Source organism: Natator depressus, chromosome 1, assembly GCF_965152275.1.
Source record: "Natator depressus isolate rNatDep1 chromosome 1, rNatDep2.hap1, whole genome shotgun sequence".
Classification (NCBI taxonomy): Eukaryota; Metazoa; Chordata; order Testudines; family Cheloniidae; genus Natator; species Natator depressus.
In genome coordinates this window covers 247,172,031-247,189,978 of record NC_134234.1, presented here as the reverse complement: position 1 = coordinate 247,189,978, position 17,948 = coordinate 247,172,031, and the positions used below count along the sequence as shown (strand labels likewise).

The window sequence follows — 17,948 nt, the reverse complement described above, 5'->3', positions numbered from 1 at the left end:
CCAAAGCCACACAGCAAGCCAGGGGCAGAGACAGGAACAGAATCCAGGTCTCCCTACTCCCAGTGCAATCTGGCTTCTCTGGAGCCCCACTAGCAGAAGCTTCCTGAAAAAGGAATTGTGTCAACTTGTCTCTTGCGAAACCTGGCCCTTCCAAAGCTAGACCAGCCCAAATCCAAGCCCACGGTGGAGCAATGGCTGTGGGCAGCTTCTGCAGTCACATCCCTACTCACCAGAAATGAAGGCCAGCAGCCTAGCCGCTGTCAGCTTGTGCCAGGGGTGATCTAACAATCGTGAACTTTTTGTTTGCTTAAACTAACTTTACAGCATTGGAGGGCTATTTCCCACCTGGGTTCTAAAAGTTTTCCAGTGGAGTCCCAAGATCTAACGTATTCTGCAGGACGACCTCAGTGCACCATTAGCACCAATCTCCCTACTCTAAATCAAACTTTATGCCAGAATAATTTAAGAGTCCTTTTTATTTACATAAGAATAAACAACCCAAGTATGGATCCCTTGACCTGACACTGATATGCTGCAATTCATTCCTATGCAGCAAATCAACTCAAGGCCTATGTGCTACTTAAGCCCTATTTTGAGGGCTTAAAATGGGGCCTAGGCTTTGTGCTGTTCCTCTGAATGTCACCCTTAAGGAGAGAAATAAGGGTATCAATGTTACACCGCGCTCAAGGAGCACACAGTTTTATCAGAAATAAAAGGGCCTTTATAGTTTATCCTATGAAGATACTAAAAGTATTTTGCTCTGAAGCTACAAAAACGATTTCAAGGAACTCCTTTCCATCTCACCCAAAAATAAAGAGACCTTTGTTTTCAGAAAAAAAAACAGTACAAATCAATATTGTGATGGAACTTCATACTAGATAATCAGATCTTCCTTGTTTTCAGAACGAAAGATATTTATTCATTAGTGTCCTGGCACTCTTCCAAATCAGAATTCATTAGCTTACTCTGCTCCTTTTCAGGCAAAGCTTGGTCTGGCCCACCCAGAGCCAACTGGTTTTCTCAGAGGGGGAGTCACACATTGCATAATTCCAATGTCATATTATATTTGACATTTTAGTGGAAACCCCAGATTTGCTTGATGTAAGACTGTATGACAGAAGGAATGAGGAGTTGGAAGATTTTCTGTCATCAGTGGGAATTTGCCCACATTTCCTGTTCAGTCAGATCCCTGCAACCTCACGTGGTGGAACTTTTGAACTAGGCAAAGCATTTCCTCCAACTTAAGGGTCATTCTCTGAAAAGCAGCCAACAGGGCCAGCTGAGGCTACAAGGAAGGGTTTCCACCCAGCCACCACCTGTCAACCTGATTACTAGTATGGGGTTAACCACACTCTCTGAGGCTGCCAAATTATAAAACATGGGTCACTCAGCCCATTAGTAAAAGTAATGGAGAACTGCAGAAAGGATCAGAGTTTTGGGGCCCCAATCCCACAAGGTGCTCAACATCTTCTGCAGTGGGCTAGAAGCGGAGGTCATTCATTGTGTAGCTGGTCATTCATGAATGGAACTGGAGAAAGAGGGTCAGATTTCATGAGAGACATAATTTAGTGAGGGACCAGAATGCAAATTGGGCTCAGGCTGCTACTACACAAACACGAGGGCCTCAGCATGTTACATTAGCCTCTTGGCATATTAAATAGACTTCTGTTTCCTGTTGTATCACCTATTACTAGTGAAAACCACTTCCCAGCAGCCCTAAGTCTGGATGCTTAACTGAATGTCTTGAATCTGTGAAGCTGGGCTGGAAGTCTTGAAAAAGCATGCTCTCATAAGGCTCCCAGTTAGCCTGCAAATATTGCAGAAGCCGCTTTCAACACATGTGGTTCAAACAGGAACAAAGAAGCGTAGGGTTATGTCGGGGGGGCGGGGGGGGGAAGGTGGAGGAAACTACTTGAAAGGGGGAAAAGTCAAAAGTCTTTTGATCTTTGGATAAAAAGCCTGATTTGCACAAGTTCTTGTTTTATCAAAACTAGTTTTCCCACCCCTACTGATATGAATGGCCAGTAGAACTCTTACTGCTTTGAAGGTTTCAGAGCCAACCCCTTGCCCTAACATCTGATTTGATAAATTTCGGAAAATAATTTTAGTACTTTTTATTTAAATTGACATACAGTCACATTTGGCTCATACTTTCAAGAACTTTACCTTGAAACAAACATGCATTAAGAAAACAAAACTTTAGCAAGACCTGAAAGAGAAGCTGTACACCACCATTGCCTCCAAAGAAGATTAACTAAGGAGGAAGCAAACCACCACTAAAACAGTGTAATTATTTTCCCCTTTTATACCATTATGGAAGATGAATTTATTTAGAAGTAAGTAAAATTTATTTTTATCTGGGTTTTTAGTACCTTTAGTAATGCATAGGGTTTGTTGTATTCAAAGACAAACAGACTGCACAAGTCACTAGATCCTAATTTCATAACATCTGCAAACCAAAATCACACACACACACACACACACACACACACACACACATCCTTTTAAAGTCAGACAAGAAACAGTTTCCTCCCATTAGCATTTTTTTCCTCTCTCCCAGGAATGAAGATTTTTATTTTTAGGCGGAAAATTAAAGATTTTAATTTCTCTTTTCTCTCCTCTTTTCCTTTGGTTGATCATATTTTCTTGACTTTGTCCAATTCCTACAGCAACTTTCTCTGGCAAGTGTATCATCTTCAAAGTTTCCACACCCTCTCCCAGTCAGCTATCCATGAGGCAGCTCCCTTATCAAGGACAGTAATTTCACTAGGTCATTAACAGGGACAACTCATACTTTGCCTTTTAAACTGAACATAATGCACCCAGATACAACAGTCACAAACACCGTATGAATACCTTAGCTCACAAAGAGACAGCACACACACCAGCAATATTACTGAAGGTATACTAGAGGACTTTTTTCACCCTTCTGGGATACAGCACTGCTGTAACAAAAAAAAATGAAACAGGGAATCTCAATACAATTCCTGTGGAAATGGGTGCACATCTCAAAACCATCACATTCAACATTCCTGGCAGTCTCAGCAGAGTAGTTAATCTCCGTGCCCATTCAGATCTTAAGGGCTAGACGACAGTTCAGAGATAGGTTTCAGAGTAACAGCCGTGTTAGTCTGTATTCGCAAAAAGAAAAGGAGGAGTACTTGTGGCACCTTAGAGACTAACCAATTTATCTGAGCATGAGCTTTTGTGAGCTACAGCTCACTTCATCGGATGCATACTGTGGAAACTGCAGAAGACATTATATACACAGAGACCATGAAACAATAACTCCTCCCACCCCACTCTCCTGCTGGTAATAGCTTATCTAAAGTGGTCATCAAGTTGGGCCATTTCCAGCACAAATCCAGGTTTTCTCACCCTCCGCTCCCCCACACACAAACTCACTCTCCTGCTGGTAATAGCCCATCCAAAGTGACCACTCTCTTCACAATGTGTATGATAATTAAGGTGGGCCATTTCCTGCACAAATCCAGGTTCTCTCACCCCCTCACCCCTCAAAAGTTCAGAGATAGGCCTTTCAGCTAATGAGGACTGATGCAGCAAGGAGAAGCTGGCACTGCCCACACAACATCTGCATCCAGTGGGTAAGTATAGTGTAGTACTGTACCCCAGTTTCCAGTCCTCTTGATCTGGTACCTTTCACAAGGCACTACAGTTTTAAAATCAAAGTTATGATACAATTCATTTTTACCCAGCTTTTAGATTACACATGATTGGAGATGGGTGAGAAGATACAGACAATTTTGATTTAAGTTTTGGAAAGTTTTGTCATCTGGGTTTTGGTTTTGCAAAACTAGGGCTTGGATTTGAGTCTTTTTTTTTTTAAATCTGTATTCTCTGGGACCTCACCAAAACCCCAGATCTAAACATTCCCAACATTAAGTGGCTGAAATATCTGAAACCAAGCTGTCCCAAAGTCTGAGTGTTCTAAATCGGTCAGTTAGAGATGGGTTTCAGCTGTGAACTCTGATTCAAATCCAGACCAAGGTTTAGTTGCTGATCCATCTCTCAACTTTATCCAAACTCCTAAAATTCAGGGGCAGAGGGGGTTTAAAAGAACTGTTCTAGTTCCAATTCTTCCCTAATTTATACAAACTGTAAGCTCTTTGGGGAAGGGATTGTCTTTTTATTACATGTGTGGACATTACCAAGACCAGATCTCTGATCAGCGCCTCTAGGTATCATGCAAGCAATAAACAATTTTAAATGTAAAACTGATGCCTTTTGAATGATTTGGCTTTGCAGCACCAGGCAAGGACATCATAAGTGCCTGTTTCACAATGGGTAAAAGCTAAGCGTGCAATGAGAAATGCGTGTGTGTCTCTCTCTCACACACACACAAACACACCTCCCCTTCACCTTCCAATTTTCTAAAAAAATCAGGTTTGTTTAGACAAGCAGTTGAAAATCTAGTTTGAACACATGCGTCAGAGAGCTGTGACAGTGTCTTCATAATGTAAAGCTTATGGTACATTAAACTTTCAAAGAAAAAGGAGTTCCTGCTTTCCTTTTATCAACAGTTTCACAGACAGCAAAAGGAAAGCCACAAAATAATGTTTGCACCCACAGCCAAGCATGGGAGACCCAACTCAGCATCTAGTTAAAATGAAAATGAATAATAATACTTTGCACAGCTATAATATAGCATCTTTCACTGTAGCATATCAAAGAGCTCTGCAGATACTAATTAAGCCTTTGAGATATTATTATCCCCATTTTGAAGATGAGGAAACTCAGCCACAGGAAGGTTAAGTGAATAGACTGCTAGTTTCCACATTGGGAGTTGGAAGAGGAAAGTCTGCTTAGGAGGAACTTTTCTGATAAATTACTAGGATTAATTATTTGAGCCTTTGTCATAGATCAGGACCCTATTGTGCTAGGTGTTGTGCAAACACAGAACAAAAAAAAAGACAGTAATTCACCAGAGTATTCATTTTGGTTATCAGAGAAATGGAGGGGGAAGATGAGGACAGATTTTTCAAGAGTGCTCAACACCCAGCAGCATTCTGTGACATTTGGCCAGGTTTTCAACAGAATTCTGCACCCAACTTGCTGAATAAACACTGAAAATGTGGCCAAACTAGTCCTTTTTGTATTTTGTAAAACTGTAAAGATTTAATCAGTTTAAAAACACAGGTTTCTAAATGAAGGACAAAAATAGTAACAGATGATAGCCACTATAAATGTTATCCACTTAATTTAAAAAAAAAAAAAAAAAAAAAAAAGCAAAGTACTTTCATAATGAGATAAAGGTTTTACATTGGACCTGTGCATTTTGGGACCCTTCTGTTTAAAAAGGGTGGGGGGAGAGATATGTACCATGAGTGGGTAGAGTGTGATTTTCAAAGGGTCATAACTCGGTGAAACCTAAAACAATTTTCTTCAGAAGACTCAAGGCAGCTCCCCTCGTTGAGGGTTACTTCCATGCAGCAGCTGTTACAGCAAAGACCACCAGGCACTGGTGAGGGCATCAATCCTTTATTCTAGACAGTCACCCCCATGTGCTGACTGGCTGCTTGCTCCAATCCCTCCTGGCCCTACCTCCCTCACAGTCACTCCACTTCTGCCTGACTCTACCTGCCCTCCATCCTTTCCTAATTTTTCCCCAGTGTCTTCTCCCCTCCCCAGCTGCCTGTTTACTTAGTCCCCTAACAAACCTCCAAAAAGGATTTTTTAAAAGTTGTAGAATGAACATGACATTTGCCAGCATCACATTATTCATTCTACTCTTATATCCCTTTGCCACACCAGTGCTGACTTTTGTTTTTGCTGGTGGGTGTGCCTCTCTGCCCCCACCCCCCGATGCAAGCAGGGGGCGGAGCCAAGCGGGGGCAGGGGGCTTGGGGGGCAGGGACACGGTCCAAGAGCCAGGGCCCGCAAAAGATTAATTAGGCCCAGGGGGTGCTCAGCACCCCCCCCTTTTTTTTTTTTTCAGTGGATGCTTGAGCCCCTCAGAGTTGACAGCTATGGTTTGCCTGCCTCTCCTCCCCACCTTCTCTTTATCTTGTTTATTTAGATTTAAGCTCTTGGAGGCCGGGGTTGTCTCTTAGGCCTGGTCTACATTTAAAAGTTAGGTCGACAGGGGTCAGGGGTATAAAATGTTGGTCAGGGGTATGAAACAAACCACCCCCCGACTGACATAGTTACGTTGACATAACCCCCAGGGTAGATGCAGCTATACTGATGGGAAAGTGCTTCCATCAACATAGCTGCTGTCACTCGGGGAGGTGGTGTTCTTACAGGGATGGCACAGCCCATTCCAATGGAAGGGAATTTGTCTACATTATGGGGCTATGCCAGCATAACTTCAGTGACGCTGCTATGCCAGAACAGACATACTCTAACCCTCTCTTTGTATAGTGCCTAGCACAATGGGCCCTGATTTTGGCTGGTCTCTAGGCATTACTATAACATAAATCATACATTTCTGCTGAAGAGGTGTTTGAGATACATTGCAATCATTTCCCACTCCTTACATGCAAAATGGCTGAACAATTTTCACTCAAAATTAAACAAATAAATAAAAAGCAACCTTTAGGCAGAGGCCAGGCCTGAAAAATGAAAATTTCAGAAAGTTACAAGCAAATGAAAATAGGGGGTTAGAATGGAAACATTCATGGCATCTTAACTACTTAATTGCTCGTGCCATCAGAGCCATGTGCAGGGACACTACAAAGGAGCTGCACAATGGCATATGCCACATGAATGTAGCGAGTAAATGCTCTCTAGAATTATGGACACATTTCTATTAGCAACCATATGTGTATTATTTTCAATAATTCCCTGCTTGCAAGGTTTCAGCCCTGAAGGAGTATTTGTAACACACAGCAGACCTAACAACTCCTTATAAATAGCAGCTAGGTTGGAAAAGGTTGATAGGCTTCTAACACCAGCAGAAGCCACTTCTCTTCTTACGATTGCAGACGGATTTCAAGCCACTAACCCTACAGCTTGAATCATGACATTTTACTGGAATAAACAACAAATGGATGGTGAAAAGATTATATCCGCAAGGTGAACTCTCACAAGACAGCTCGGATAGGTTGCTCAACACATTCTACGGGAAGTTTGCGAAACACACTGTCTTTTCATTGAAATGATGGTCCCTAGGCATCTGTATCCTTTAATTATCTAAACTTGTATTAATACATCTCCACAGATCAGCAGCAAGAGTTATAATTGCAACAGGTAGTGAATCCTTTTTCTGCTTCAAACAATTCTAACTACACTCTTTTGAGCAAATCTATGCCCAAAAGAAATGAAGCTTGAAAGCTGAAGTTCAGCACAGGCTGGGGGTCAAAGCCATGACTGACAAAACAGGAAACAATTCTATTGACTTCATTAAGTCAATAGAGTTCTGTGGCTACTGATGCCAACAATTAATTTTGCCCAGGACATAGGCCTTGTCTACACTACAGGGGAAATTCGATCTAAGCTACGCAATTTGAGTTACGTGAATAGCGTAACTCAAATAGAAATAGCTTAGACCTACTTACCACAGGGTCCACACTACATGATGTCAATGGGAGACGCTCTCCCGTCGACTCCCCCTACTCTTCTCGATCCAGTGGAGTATAGGAGTCGACGGAAGAGCGATCTGCGGTCGGTTTAGCGGGTCTTCACTAGAACCACTAAATCAATCGCTGATGCATCGATCGCCGCTTGTCAATCCCCCAGGAAGTGTAGACAAGCCCTTAGTGTCTTCACTTAATCTGAACAAATGATTGCTTTTGATTTAACAGAGAGTTATGGACTCCTGAAAAGCATACACCTGACTGGGTCTGCATGTAGATTTATTATATTAAGAAATGCACACCTGACGGCAGATGCATGCACTGCTCAGAACTGTGCACTTTTGGAAGCTTGTTAAGAAGCAGTAATTGTGGCTTTGCCTGCAACCTCCCACCCCAATGGGGCTCTCCAGCCCCTTTTCTAGCTCCTGAAATTGTAGGGGGTGGGGGTTCCCCTCCTTGCAGCTGAAAGCGATCTATGGTCTAAACAGCATGAACTAATCTGTGGGCCCAATCCTGGACTCCTGACTCAGGCAAAGATCCCCATTGACGTCAATGGGAGTTTTGCTTTAGTAATGATTTTGGGCCAGATCATGGCTTTTAAACCACAATCCACACTGGACATTGGGTGTGCTGCAGCAAGAATCCTCAGTGCGATTTATCTGGATCTCAAAAAACAGACCACAAAACAGATGGGTTGGACTGTAACTTTTCAGAGGTGGTTTGGGTCAATTATTATTTTAAACCAAACTGGATCACCAACATATCTATTCAATACATTCTGCCAAACCACCTATGGTCCAACCTCACTCCCTTTGAAGTCAGCACGAGTTTCCCCCTCCCCCCCCCCGGCCCCTTGACTTAAATGGAAATGGACGAGGCCTTAAGAGACTGAAGAATCAGAGCACATGCAGGCGAGCATCTCTCATTGACACATCTACGGTGTTATTACTGTGTTTTATCTTGATCTTTGCAGGTGGTCTAAAGACAGCATTTAGTTTAGATTTCCTAACATTTTCCAGTAATCTCTTTCTTGGACACACAGAAACAAAGAACAGTGGCTGTTGATGGGGTGAGTGGAGAGGATTTGAGGCACAGCTGTAGTAAAAACAGAGATGGCCCGTAAACTATTGCTAATTTGCCTAATAGATAATCAGCACACATAGGCAAGGTTCTCTGTCCACTGTAATCCAGTTCTTTCCTACTTTATAAGCCTCCCTCCCCATCCCCTACTATCAGTCTACTATGTACTCAATGTGAGAAATAAAAAAAAATAAGCAAGGGAACTCAAGAAGCGTTTACGGTGTCGGTAGGGTTGAGTTGAAAAGCCAAACAAAGGGTGTGGGTAAGATCAAGAGAGAGAAAGGTCCGAGACTCTGCAAGTGACACTATACTTCAGTGATTCTCAAACTTTTGTACTGGTGACCCCTTTCACATAGCAAGCCTCTGAGTGCAACCCCCCCTTATAAATTAAAAACACTTTTTTATATATTTAACACCATTATAAATGCTGGAGCCAAAACGGGTTTTAGGGTGAAGGCTGACAGCTCGCGACCCCCCCCCCCATGTAATAACCTTGTGACCCCCCGTTTGAGAACCCCTGCTATACTTCTTTCCTTTTCAAATCTGACCACCTTCAACATCTCTCACATGGAAACTTAATGGGGATGAAACCAGGAGGTATTAAATGAAATTTGATAGGGTTCTACAGAAATTACTCCAAAAACCTAAAGACTTTAATAGGGAAATTTTAAAAAACAAAAATAAAAAAAAAAAAACCCTATAGAAAAGACAAAATTATCTCACAAATTTGACAAGACTTTCTAGTAAGTGTCTATTTTATTATTTTAATCTCAGCATCTGCCTCCACTCCAGCCTCTTAAAATGAAGCACTAAGACATTTTGATTGAGGGGATACACTGGTGCTGAATTCCTGCTGGGAGAATCTACTCCTGGCACAAATTTTTTGGCTGGCTTTCAGTATTACATAGGTCTCATATTAGTCTGAATACACTTACCAACAGAGTAACATTAGGAGGATCACCAGCAGAGCCACTGTTACTGTTGTTCCATTGATTTCCATGACGGGAAATTTCAAGAGATCTGCAAGCTCCATTTTCCTTCACTACACAATGCTGGCCTTGAGGTTGATGGGGAAGTCTCCTCAATAACAGATAAAACCTGCCAGTTACATGAATGACAGTCTGTAGTGAAACAGGAACCAAAGTCCGTCAAACCAGCTCTAATTGTGAACTTTTCCTGTTCTCACTGACGGTACCCTCAGAGAAAGGCAGAAGTTAAGGGTTTCCTGTGTAATGGGATTAAGCAACTTTTTTCCCCCTTGATGACTGTCGCATTAATAAATATTTACATAGCTGCTTCTTGAGACATCAGAGTTGGCCCACAGGTTTGCATGAGGAGGGGGGGAAAAATAAAAGAGGAAATATATCACGTGTATGTGGAATAGATTTGAAAAAAAAAAAACACCTCAATGAAGCCACTGTGCTCTGTAAATAGAAATAAAAATAGAAAAGTTTCTTTAAAATGTGAACAATCTGGCAACATACTGCTGATGCACGGGAAAGTTGCTCAGTAGGCAGCCCTGGAAATAGGCTGTCCATAGGAGAGGAGCAACAACAGCGCAAACATCCTCTAGTGTCCCTCTAACACGACTCACCCCCGACTCGAACGACCATCTCAAGAAGCAAAAGGGTATTTCTGCTTCCCTGCCAGTTCAGTCCTTGGTATCTCAGATTAGACAGCAAGCAGAGTTGAAACTAGGGTGTTATACCAATAAAATAAAAACCAGCCGGATCTTATTAAAGGGGAAAAGGCAAAATACCACTTTTATTGTGAATACAGAAAGAATCATAGTAAGCAGTTAGTTATAGCTATAACATTCCATTCAATCTCATATTTATTCACACATTCATTCATACACACACACACACACACACACACAGGTTCTGCAAGGTTGTTATCATAGTTACCAGCCTTAGAGTTGCTCTTGCCAAGCCACTGGCCAGGTGGCCTGGACATGAGGAGGGAGCAGGGCCTCGTCAGATGCACATCTGAGGCTCCTGGAAGTTGGTTTGCAGAATCAGACCCCAAAGTTCTCACTTTCTAGAGCCCATTTTTATAGGAATTTCTTCCTATGCCAGTCTATGGGAATTGCTTCATCATGCTGTTGCTGCATCAATCAGCAGATGGCACATTCCCGACGGCTCCGTGCTGCTAGATGTTATCTTGTTCTTTGGTTCTCCCATTCTTGAGGCTGTTGGGTGGATTCCAGTCTGCCCTCCAGGGGTCCTCTGGTTATTTCCACTTGACGCCTTCTTCAGCCGATGGACGCTGGATTCTTAGGCTGGCACCTCCCTGATCATTCAGTTATTATCCATACCAAGCATCCATCCACATACATCCTCTATCTCTATTTTAATCACAATTGTTAATACAACAAAAGGGCGGGGAGTCTCTGGGTGCTGTTTCTGTTGTTACAGAGTATTGCTTTGAGTCTCTCTCTGTGTGAATTGCTTTGAGAACAGACTCTGTCTTAGAATGTACTAATGCAATTAGCAGCTTGCAAGTTTCACACATAGAGGGAGAGAAACAGTACTAAAAACCAAGAGACCTCTTAATTAGTAATACCCTGGAATTTAAACTATGGGGAATCAAACTCATTTGTGATTTTAATACAGAACTTCTTTAATATGATCCAGCAAGGGGGCCTCTCTATGATGGGCACACAGCTACTTATATATAAGCTATCAAAATGCTAGTGAATTTCAAATCACAAATGGTTTAAGCCATAGTTAAAAGTGACTTTCAAGTGAGATACATCCTCCACCACCCATGAAATTCCTGGTTGCTAGGGCCATCCAACATAGTTTGTTGTTATTTAAAGAAAAAAATAGATATTGCACACAACCTATTTGAAAGTTATGCAAATTAAACTATTCCCAAAGAGAACTAGGTTTATAAATATCTAGTAACCTTAAGAATTAGACATTCTGCTCATCAGATTCCCATAACATACAAGATGAAAAATAGTTTCTTCTTATTCAGCCCCCTGAGATAACAGCTTAGATGTAATGTGCGAGGCTTCTCCAATATCACTGTATTACATTTCCTTCTCTTATCAGAGAGGTTAATAATATAGGTATCAAAAAAGTAAAAATCTCTAACACAATAGAGTTTAATTATAAGAAGATTTGGCTCGACTATAACTGAATCACTGCTATTTCAGTTCTCGGTGCTTCACAAGTACATTCATTCCTTTCCAGCGCTGGAGCCTCACAAAATAAGTAAAAGGTGTTAACCAGCTCATCAGCTCCACAGAGTAGCACAGTAATTCACAGAAAACTTTGCTTATTGTATTAATAATGCCATTGCTTCCAGATGCTACTCTGGGTCAATAGCAGCTCTGCTGGTTTGCTGTTGCCAAGTTGTCCGAGAACAGTTGCATCACAATTCAAGACTGGCGACGTAAAGGATTAATCACTGGGCACACACTGATCCCAAACAGCACTGATCTCGCTGGACCTTAGGTTATATGGAATATTTCTTAAAAGCTTCTCGAAAAGGGAGGACGATTAGTCACAAATCTTGAGAGTGAGACATTAGATATTTTGACTTTGACTTCTTTGTTAAAGAGTGCATACAGTTGCCCAGAGTAGGCCTGATGCTTCTCCCACTGAAGGCAACAGCAAAACTCATGTTGAGTTCAGTCAATACAGAGTTGGACCCAGATCTTGCCTGATTATTTTTAGAAGCTCAATGGAACTTTCCAGGATCATGCTGGAGGAGGATGGGATGTACGGGTCTTAAACACACACACATAATGAAGGAAAATGGATTTTCAAATCAGCATCCCATTTGGAACAGAGTGAATAAACGAGTAGTTTGACTGTTGTTGGGCACCGCATTTTTACACCTCTGCACCCGTTTCTTGCTAAAGTTTTTAACTTGGCATCTTCACCCAGATAGAGGGGAAATCATACAACAATAATCCCAACACTCACCTGGAACATGCCTCACATGCCCATTCGCTACGAGGTATTTACAGTGATACCACAGTCAAGTGCCTAATTTCCCAAAAGAGACTTTGTCTCAAAGATCCAGCTGATGCCTTGTGGAAAACTTTGAGAAACATTCTATTTATTGGGCCTGTTTTCAGTATTTTTCTTCCCTCAACTCTTCATTACAAGAGTCATTTGCATGAGAAACATCATCTTTATTGAAGAGTTAATAGGAGACTTTTTTCCCCCCCCCATCTCTACTCACAATCCTCTGCTGAGAGACACCACATCTGGTTGGTATGAAAAGTACTATGATGTCAGTCAGGAGTATGTGACTTCATAGAGGGGCAAGTTCCATTCCTCTCAGTCAAATGCCCGAGAAGGTTGAGGGGAAGTAGAAGGGGGAAGGAATCCTCTGCACTCAGGGAGCAGAGCTACTCGAGGGCTGCTTATTGCAAGGTCAGGGCACAGCAGGGCTCCACTCAGATTGCAGCTCCTGTATTCAGGGACAGGCAGGGGAAGTAGACCCACAAGGATCACAATCTATTGACATTTATACTGTGCTCATCACTAAGGCATCTTCTTCCATCCCACATTCCCCTCCACAGCAGGGAGAACCCACAGAGCTCAGATCCGTTCCACACAAACCTATGCTTGGGTGCTTCATATCCAGACCCTTCTCACTCTCAACGTGCAGCAGAATCACATAGTTAGAGGAACCCAGCGGCAGCAGAACTGAAGTAGAGAAAAGGGCAGGATTTGGCCTGAACTGCAGAAGCAGCTGAAATCCTACAGAGCAAGAGAGTCAGTTTACATATATGTGTTTAAAATGAAAAAGAAAAGAAAAAACAAGGAAGTACAGAAATTGCCTGACAAATACTAGAAATTGAACTGTTCCTCAGCTAAAAAATAGTCTAAAGATTTCCAGGAAGAGTTAATGATTTTAAAGCCTTGTCCACATGACCAGGAATAGTTTTTGAACACAGTTGCAACAGAACTAGTTTCTAAACTGGAATGCAGCATAAATATTCTACCATGATGAAAACCTTCAAAATGCTTGCCATAGATTGGTGTAGTGATGACAGAGAAAATATGGAATAAATAATTAACAACAATATTATAGATCTCAAGACATAGGCCAGAGAATCCCTGGCCTAATTTAGGCCTAAGCTTTTAAAACATATCAAACAGCACATACTGTTTCTGTTTTTCATAGGCAGGATACTGTATATAGGTTGCGTAAAAGCTAAACTAGCTTGGTTTAACCATAAACTCTTGCTAAGTTATGAAGTAAATTCCTTCTTTCTATTTTATATGCTTTATGCCTATACATTTGTAATGGACACACTGTAGAACTATCTATGTTATTTTATATAAATTCAGAAGGTATAATTTTGTTGCTAGATACAGGAAATCTAAAAAGGTGTCAACTAACATTTAAAAAGCTTCATTATCTGAGATAACTATCTAAAGCATTCTTTAATAGACCCCTTCAGTTCAAGGAAATTTTGTAGCATATGCAACCTGACCACAAACCAGTGCAAATAGTTCAGCCCATGCAGTTTATTTTAAATAGAAATGTGATCAATAAGATATATACAACTAATCTAACAAAAAGGTGTTTGTGTATAATACAAAACAAGTACCTAATATATAAAGAAGCTGATGTAGTCAAGTGGAATATTGAGACGCTAATGTGAAGTGCAAATCTTTAAGATGAACCAACCAAAATGTTCTAAGATCATAAAGCTTGATCAACAGCGTGCTTGGAAGTTGCACAGAGAGTTTCACACTTGAAGCCATCCCACTAACTTTATCACTGAGGTACCGGGATTATTCAAGTACTGGTAGAGAAGTGTGTGTTTCATCTTATTGCATTAATTGTTATCTCCCATTGGTGACTGACCAAGGAAATGAATTTTTGTTTAGTTGTTCATCATACAGCAATATAGACAGGACCATCCATGGCTGTAAAGAGACTTAACGTAAAAACTCTTCTTAACTTCAAAATGGACATTTCTGCAAACTGCTAAAAGCACTGTTGGAAAGGTCATGGAGTTATGCAAAGTCAACCAGACGACCACACTGTACAGGGCCCACAAAAAAGTAATTTGCAGAGGTAGGTCGCTGGCTGGAGCTGAGCCAGCACGCGTTCAGCATATGACCCAACATGGCTTACACAAACTGGGATGGCACAAGATATCTTGCACAAAGAACCTGGAATTTTGCAGACAATTTAATAAAAGTCATAAAGGGGACTCCTTGTTTTCTCATTGGATGATGGGAAGGAACACAACTTGTGTTCTGGTGGAACATGTAAAAATCTTTGCCAGAAACATAGGTCACTTTCTGATTGCCATGCCTGCCCCCCACCCCCCAACAACCCTCCCTACGCAGGGCCATCCCTAGCCATTTTGGTGCCCTACACAGCCCCCCCACAGGGAGGAGAGGGGCTGGCCCCAGGCCTCTTCAGGGGGCAGAAGCAGGCTTGGGGGGCGGGGGGAAACTACCCCCCAGCACAAGCCGGTGGAGCGGAGCGTGTTGGGGCCAGGCCGGGCCGCTCCATTTCCTGCCACCCGGTGAGTGCAGGGCAGGCCCGACCAGGGGCAGGAGCTTTGGGGAAGGGGTGGAGAAGGGTGGGGGACATGGGGAAGAGGCGGAGCAGGGGCTGGAGCAGCATGCAGCTGCGTAGGATACCAGGAAATTTGGTGCCCCAAATTTTCAGGTGCCCTATGCAGCTGCATACTTTGCATATGGGTAAGGACAGCCCTGCCCCCATGCCCAGTGAGCTTTTCCAAGAAAGGCCATGCCACCCAGCAGAAAATGTAAAAAATGCCCTTTGTTGTTCAACATGTTGCTTCCTGAAGCTGAAATATACAGAAGAGAGAGAGAGCGTGAGCGAGACTGCCATTGCCGGCGCAGCAAGAGCTCTCTCTGCTCCGTAACAACTGAAGTCTTGTAGCTAACAAGCACCCTATTAACTCTGGGCTTTTCTACATAAACACTTGGTTTGCAGCAAGCTGGGGTGTAAATCTACCCTCCATTAGCCTGCCACATACCTGACACACACAACACTTTGAAATAGGAGTAGATCAAAGCACACTAAGGAACTTTCAGTGCCCAGCAGCAGAGTATGCACGGACATTTAGTGCACCCCAGGCTAGCGCAGGGTAGTTTTACACTCCAGCTTGCCAGGAACTAAGTGTTCAATAAGAGCCTCTACCTAGAGAGAGGGCTGAAAAATTCAGAACAAGAATAGAAATACATCTGTCATACCACTTACTTCACTATAACTTACATCACTCTGGGGTGCAAATAAGCCACCTTCCTGAGGGACACAAGTTACACCAACCTAAGCGTTAGTGTGGACAGCGCTATGTCGGTGGGAGAGCTTCTCCCACTGACATAGATACCGCCTCTCATGAAGGTGGATTTATTATGCCAGTGGGAGAGCTCTCTTCCATCTTAAAGTTCATTCAGGTGATTCACTCAATCTTGAGAAACCAGTCACTGCAATTGTGAAGCTGAGCTGGAGAAGCTACTTTCACGCCACTTTCAAAAGTCACTTTTATACATGAATTGTTTACCCAAGTGGTGACCTGCTCACATTAAGCCAAATGCTCCTCAGAAAGTACATATCAGAGTTAAAGCCTTTCGAATGACTAAAGTGTATAATGTGTGCTTATACTTCACTAACAGATTTAGTCTTAGTTGTCTAGAACTTACATTGAATCACTAAGAGAGCCAAGGTGGGTGAGGTAATTTATTGGACAACTTCTGCTGGTGGAAGGGACAGGCTTTTGAGGTTCATAGAGCTCTTCTTCAGATCTGGAGAAGGTAATCAGGGTGTCATATCTATGGTGGGACAGATAATTAAGCATAAGAGGTTCCCACAAGTTGTAGGACACTACTTAAAATGAAGTGGGCCATAACACCTCTGCAGTAGTAGGACAAAGAAGAGTTAGTAGTCAGCATGGTGTGTTACAAATTGTTGGAATGAGCCATAAAACTAATGTCTCTGTAAAGTCCATGGCTTTTTAAAGTATCCAGTGGAGTTATGAATTTAAGTTCTCAGGCTTGTCTTTTGAAGATGCTGTGCAAGTTTCCTTTGAGGATGAGGACTGAGAGGTTAGATATGGAGTGATCACTTTGTGAAAAGTGTTCACCCATGGGTGAGAGTGTGGTTTTGTCCTTTATCATTTTTCTGTGTGAGCAACCCATATAGTTTTATTGGGGCATTTGATACACTGGATGAGATAAGCACATGTTGTGATAGGCATGTGCAAGCCCCATGGATTATGACAGGTGTGTTGTGAGGGGCAATTGATCATCACAACAGTGGAGATACGTCTAGCAGTTTTTGCTTTGGCAGAGCCTGGTGCTGCTTTGAGTTGATGTGTCCTGGTCTGTGGGGAGCTTGCTTCTGACCAAGAGCTTAACAAGGTTGGGGCCTGGCTGTAGGTAACAGATTTCCTGGTGTGTCTGGGGTGGTTACTAGATCTGTGGACGTAGGTGTGGTGATCCGTTGGTTTCTTGTAATAGTTGTCTGTAGGATTCCATTATTGAAGCTGATCATGGTGTTCAGGAACCACTCAATCACTAACTCCAATGAAGGCACAGAGTCTGGAGAAACTAACTGTATTAACTAAGCCTAGTACTATTTGAAAGAGGAAACTGCTTCCCTACAAACAAGTTAGCTGTGAGAAATCATGATTATTTCAGAGTTCATACTAGAAGCCATATAGATTTTGTGGCCAAGAGAACGAACGGTGTCTTACACAGAAAGAGGAAGAAACTTTGAATTGGTTTGCAAGCTAAAGGTCTTACCACTATTTGAACCTTTGGTTAAAGTAATGTAAGAGCTTACAGTACTGGTGAAATTCCAGAGAAATTAGAATAGCTTCACAATAATTACCTGTATATTATATTTGGTTTAACATGTGATAGTTTTGAGCATGTATGAGTTGATAAGGTAGATTTGAACTCAATTGACATTCTTCAATAATTAAGTAAGTTGCCTACATTTCTAAAGTCCTACTTTAGAATTGTTGAACTGACAAAAGCAGTGTCCCATAAACTTGACTAGAGATACATAAGGATCTATAGTTTCATGTTGATACCAAAAATCACCTGCCCAGACTAATATAGAACTAGGATAAAAAAAGTTTGCCTTTGTAACAAGATTGTGATAAGACCTTGAATTAATTGAACTGATTTATAACTCTTGTGGCAACATCCCATGTTGAGGTCAATTTTTGACAGAGATGATATTATTCACAATCTTTATTCTGCTGTCTATAGTAAAACCTATAAATTTGTAAGAATTTTCCTGTCTGTACTTCAGCTGAGGAATACAGATCTAAAGAACAGAAAGAAAACCTATGAACCCTTACCTCTG

The 17,948-nt window shown here is 42.0% G+C and overlaps 1 protein-coding gene across 4 annotated transcripts in view; it reads right to left on the bottom strand.

Annotated features, from left to right (window-relative positions):
- The window catches only part of TBXAS1 (thromboxane A synthase 1), a 326,045-nt gene that overhangs the window by 295,344 nt on the left and 12,753 nt on the right, over positions 1-17,948 (bottom strand). For 2 of the 4 annotated variants that reach the window (XM_074940442.1, XM_074940434.1), the window contains exon 2: positions 9,551-9,713. The exons of the other annotated variants lie outside the window; for them this stretch is intronic. In XM_074940442.1, the coding sequence (XP_074796543.1) occupies positions 9,551-9,648 (98 nt within the window). In that variant the 5' untranslated portion in view covers positions 9,649-9,713. The remainder of the gene's footprint in view (positions 1-9,550; positions 9,714-17,948) is intronic. 4 annotated transcript variants of the gene reach the window in all.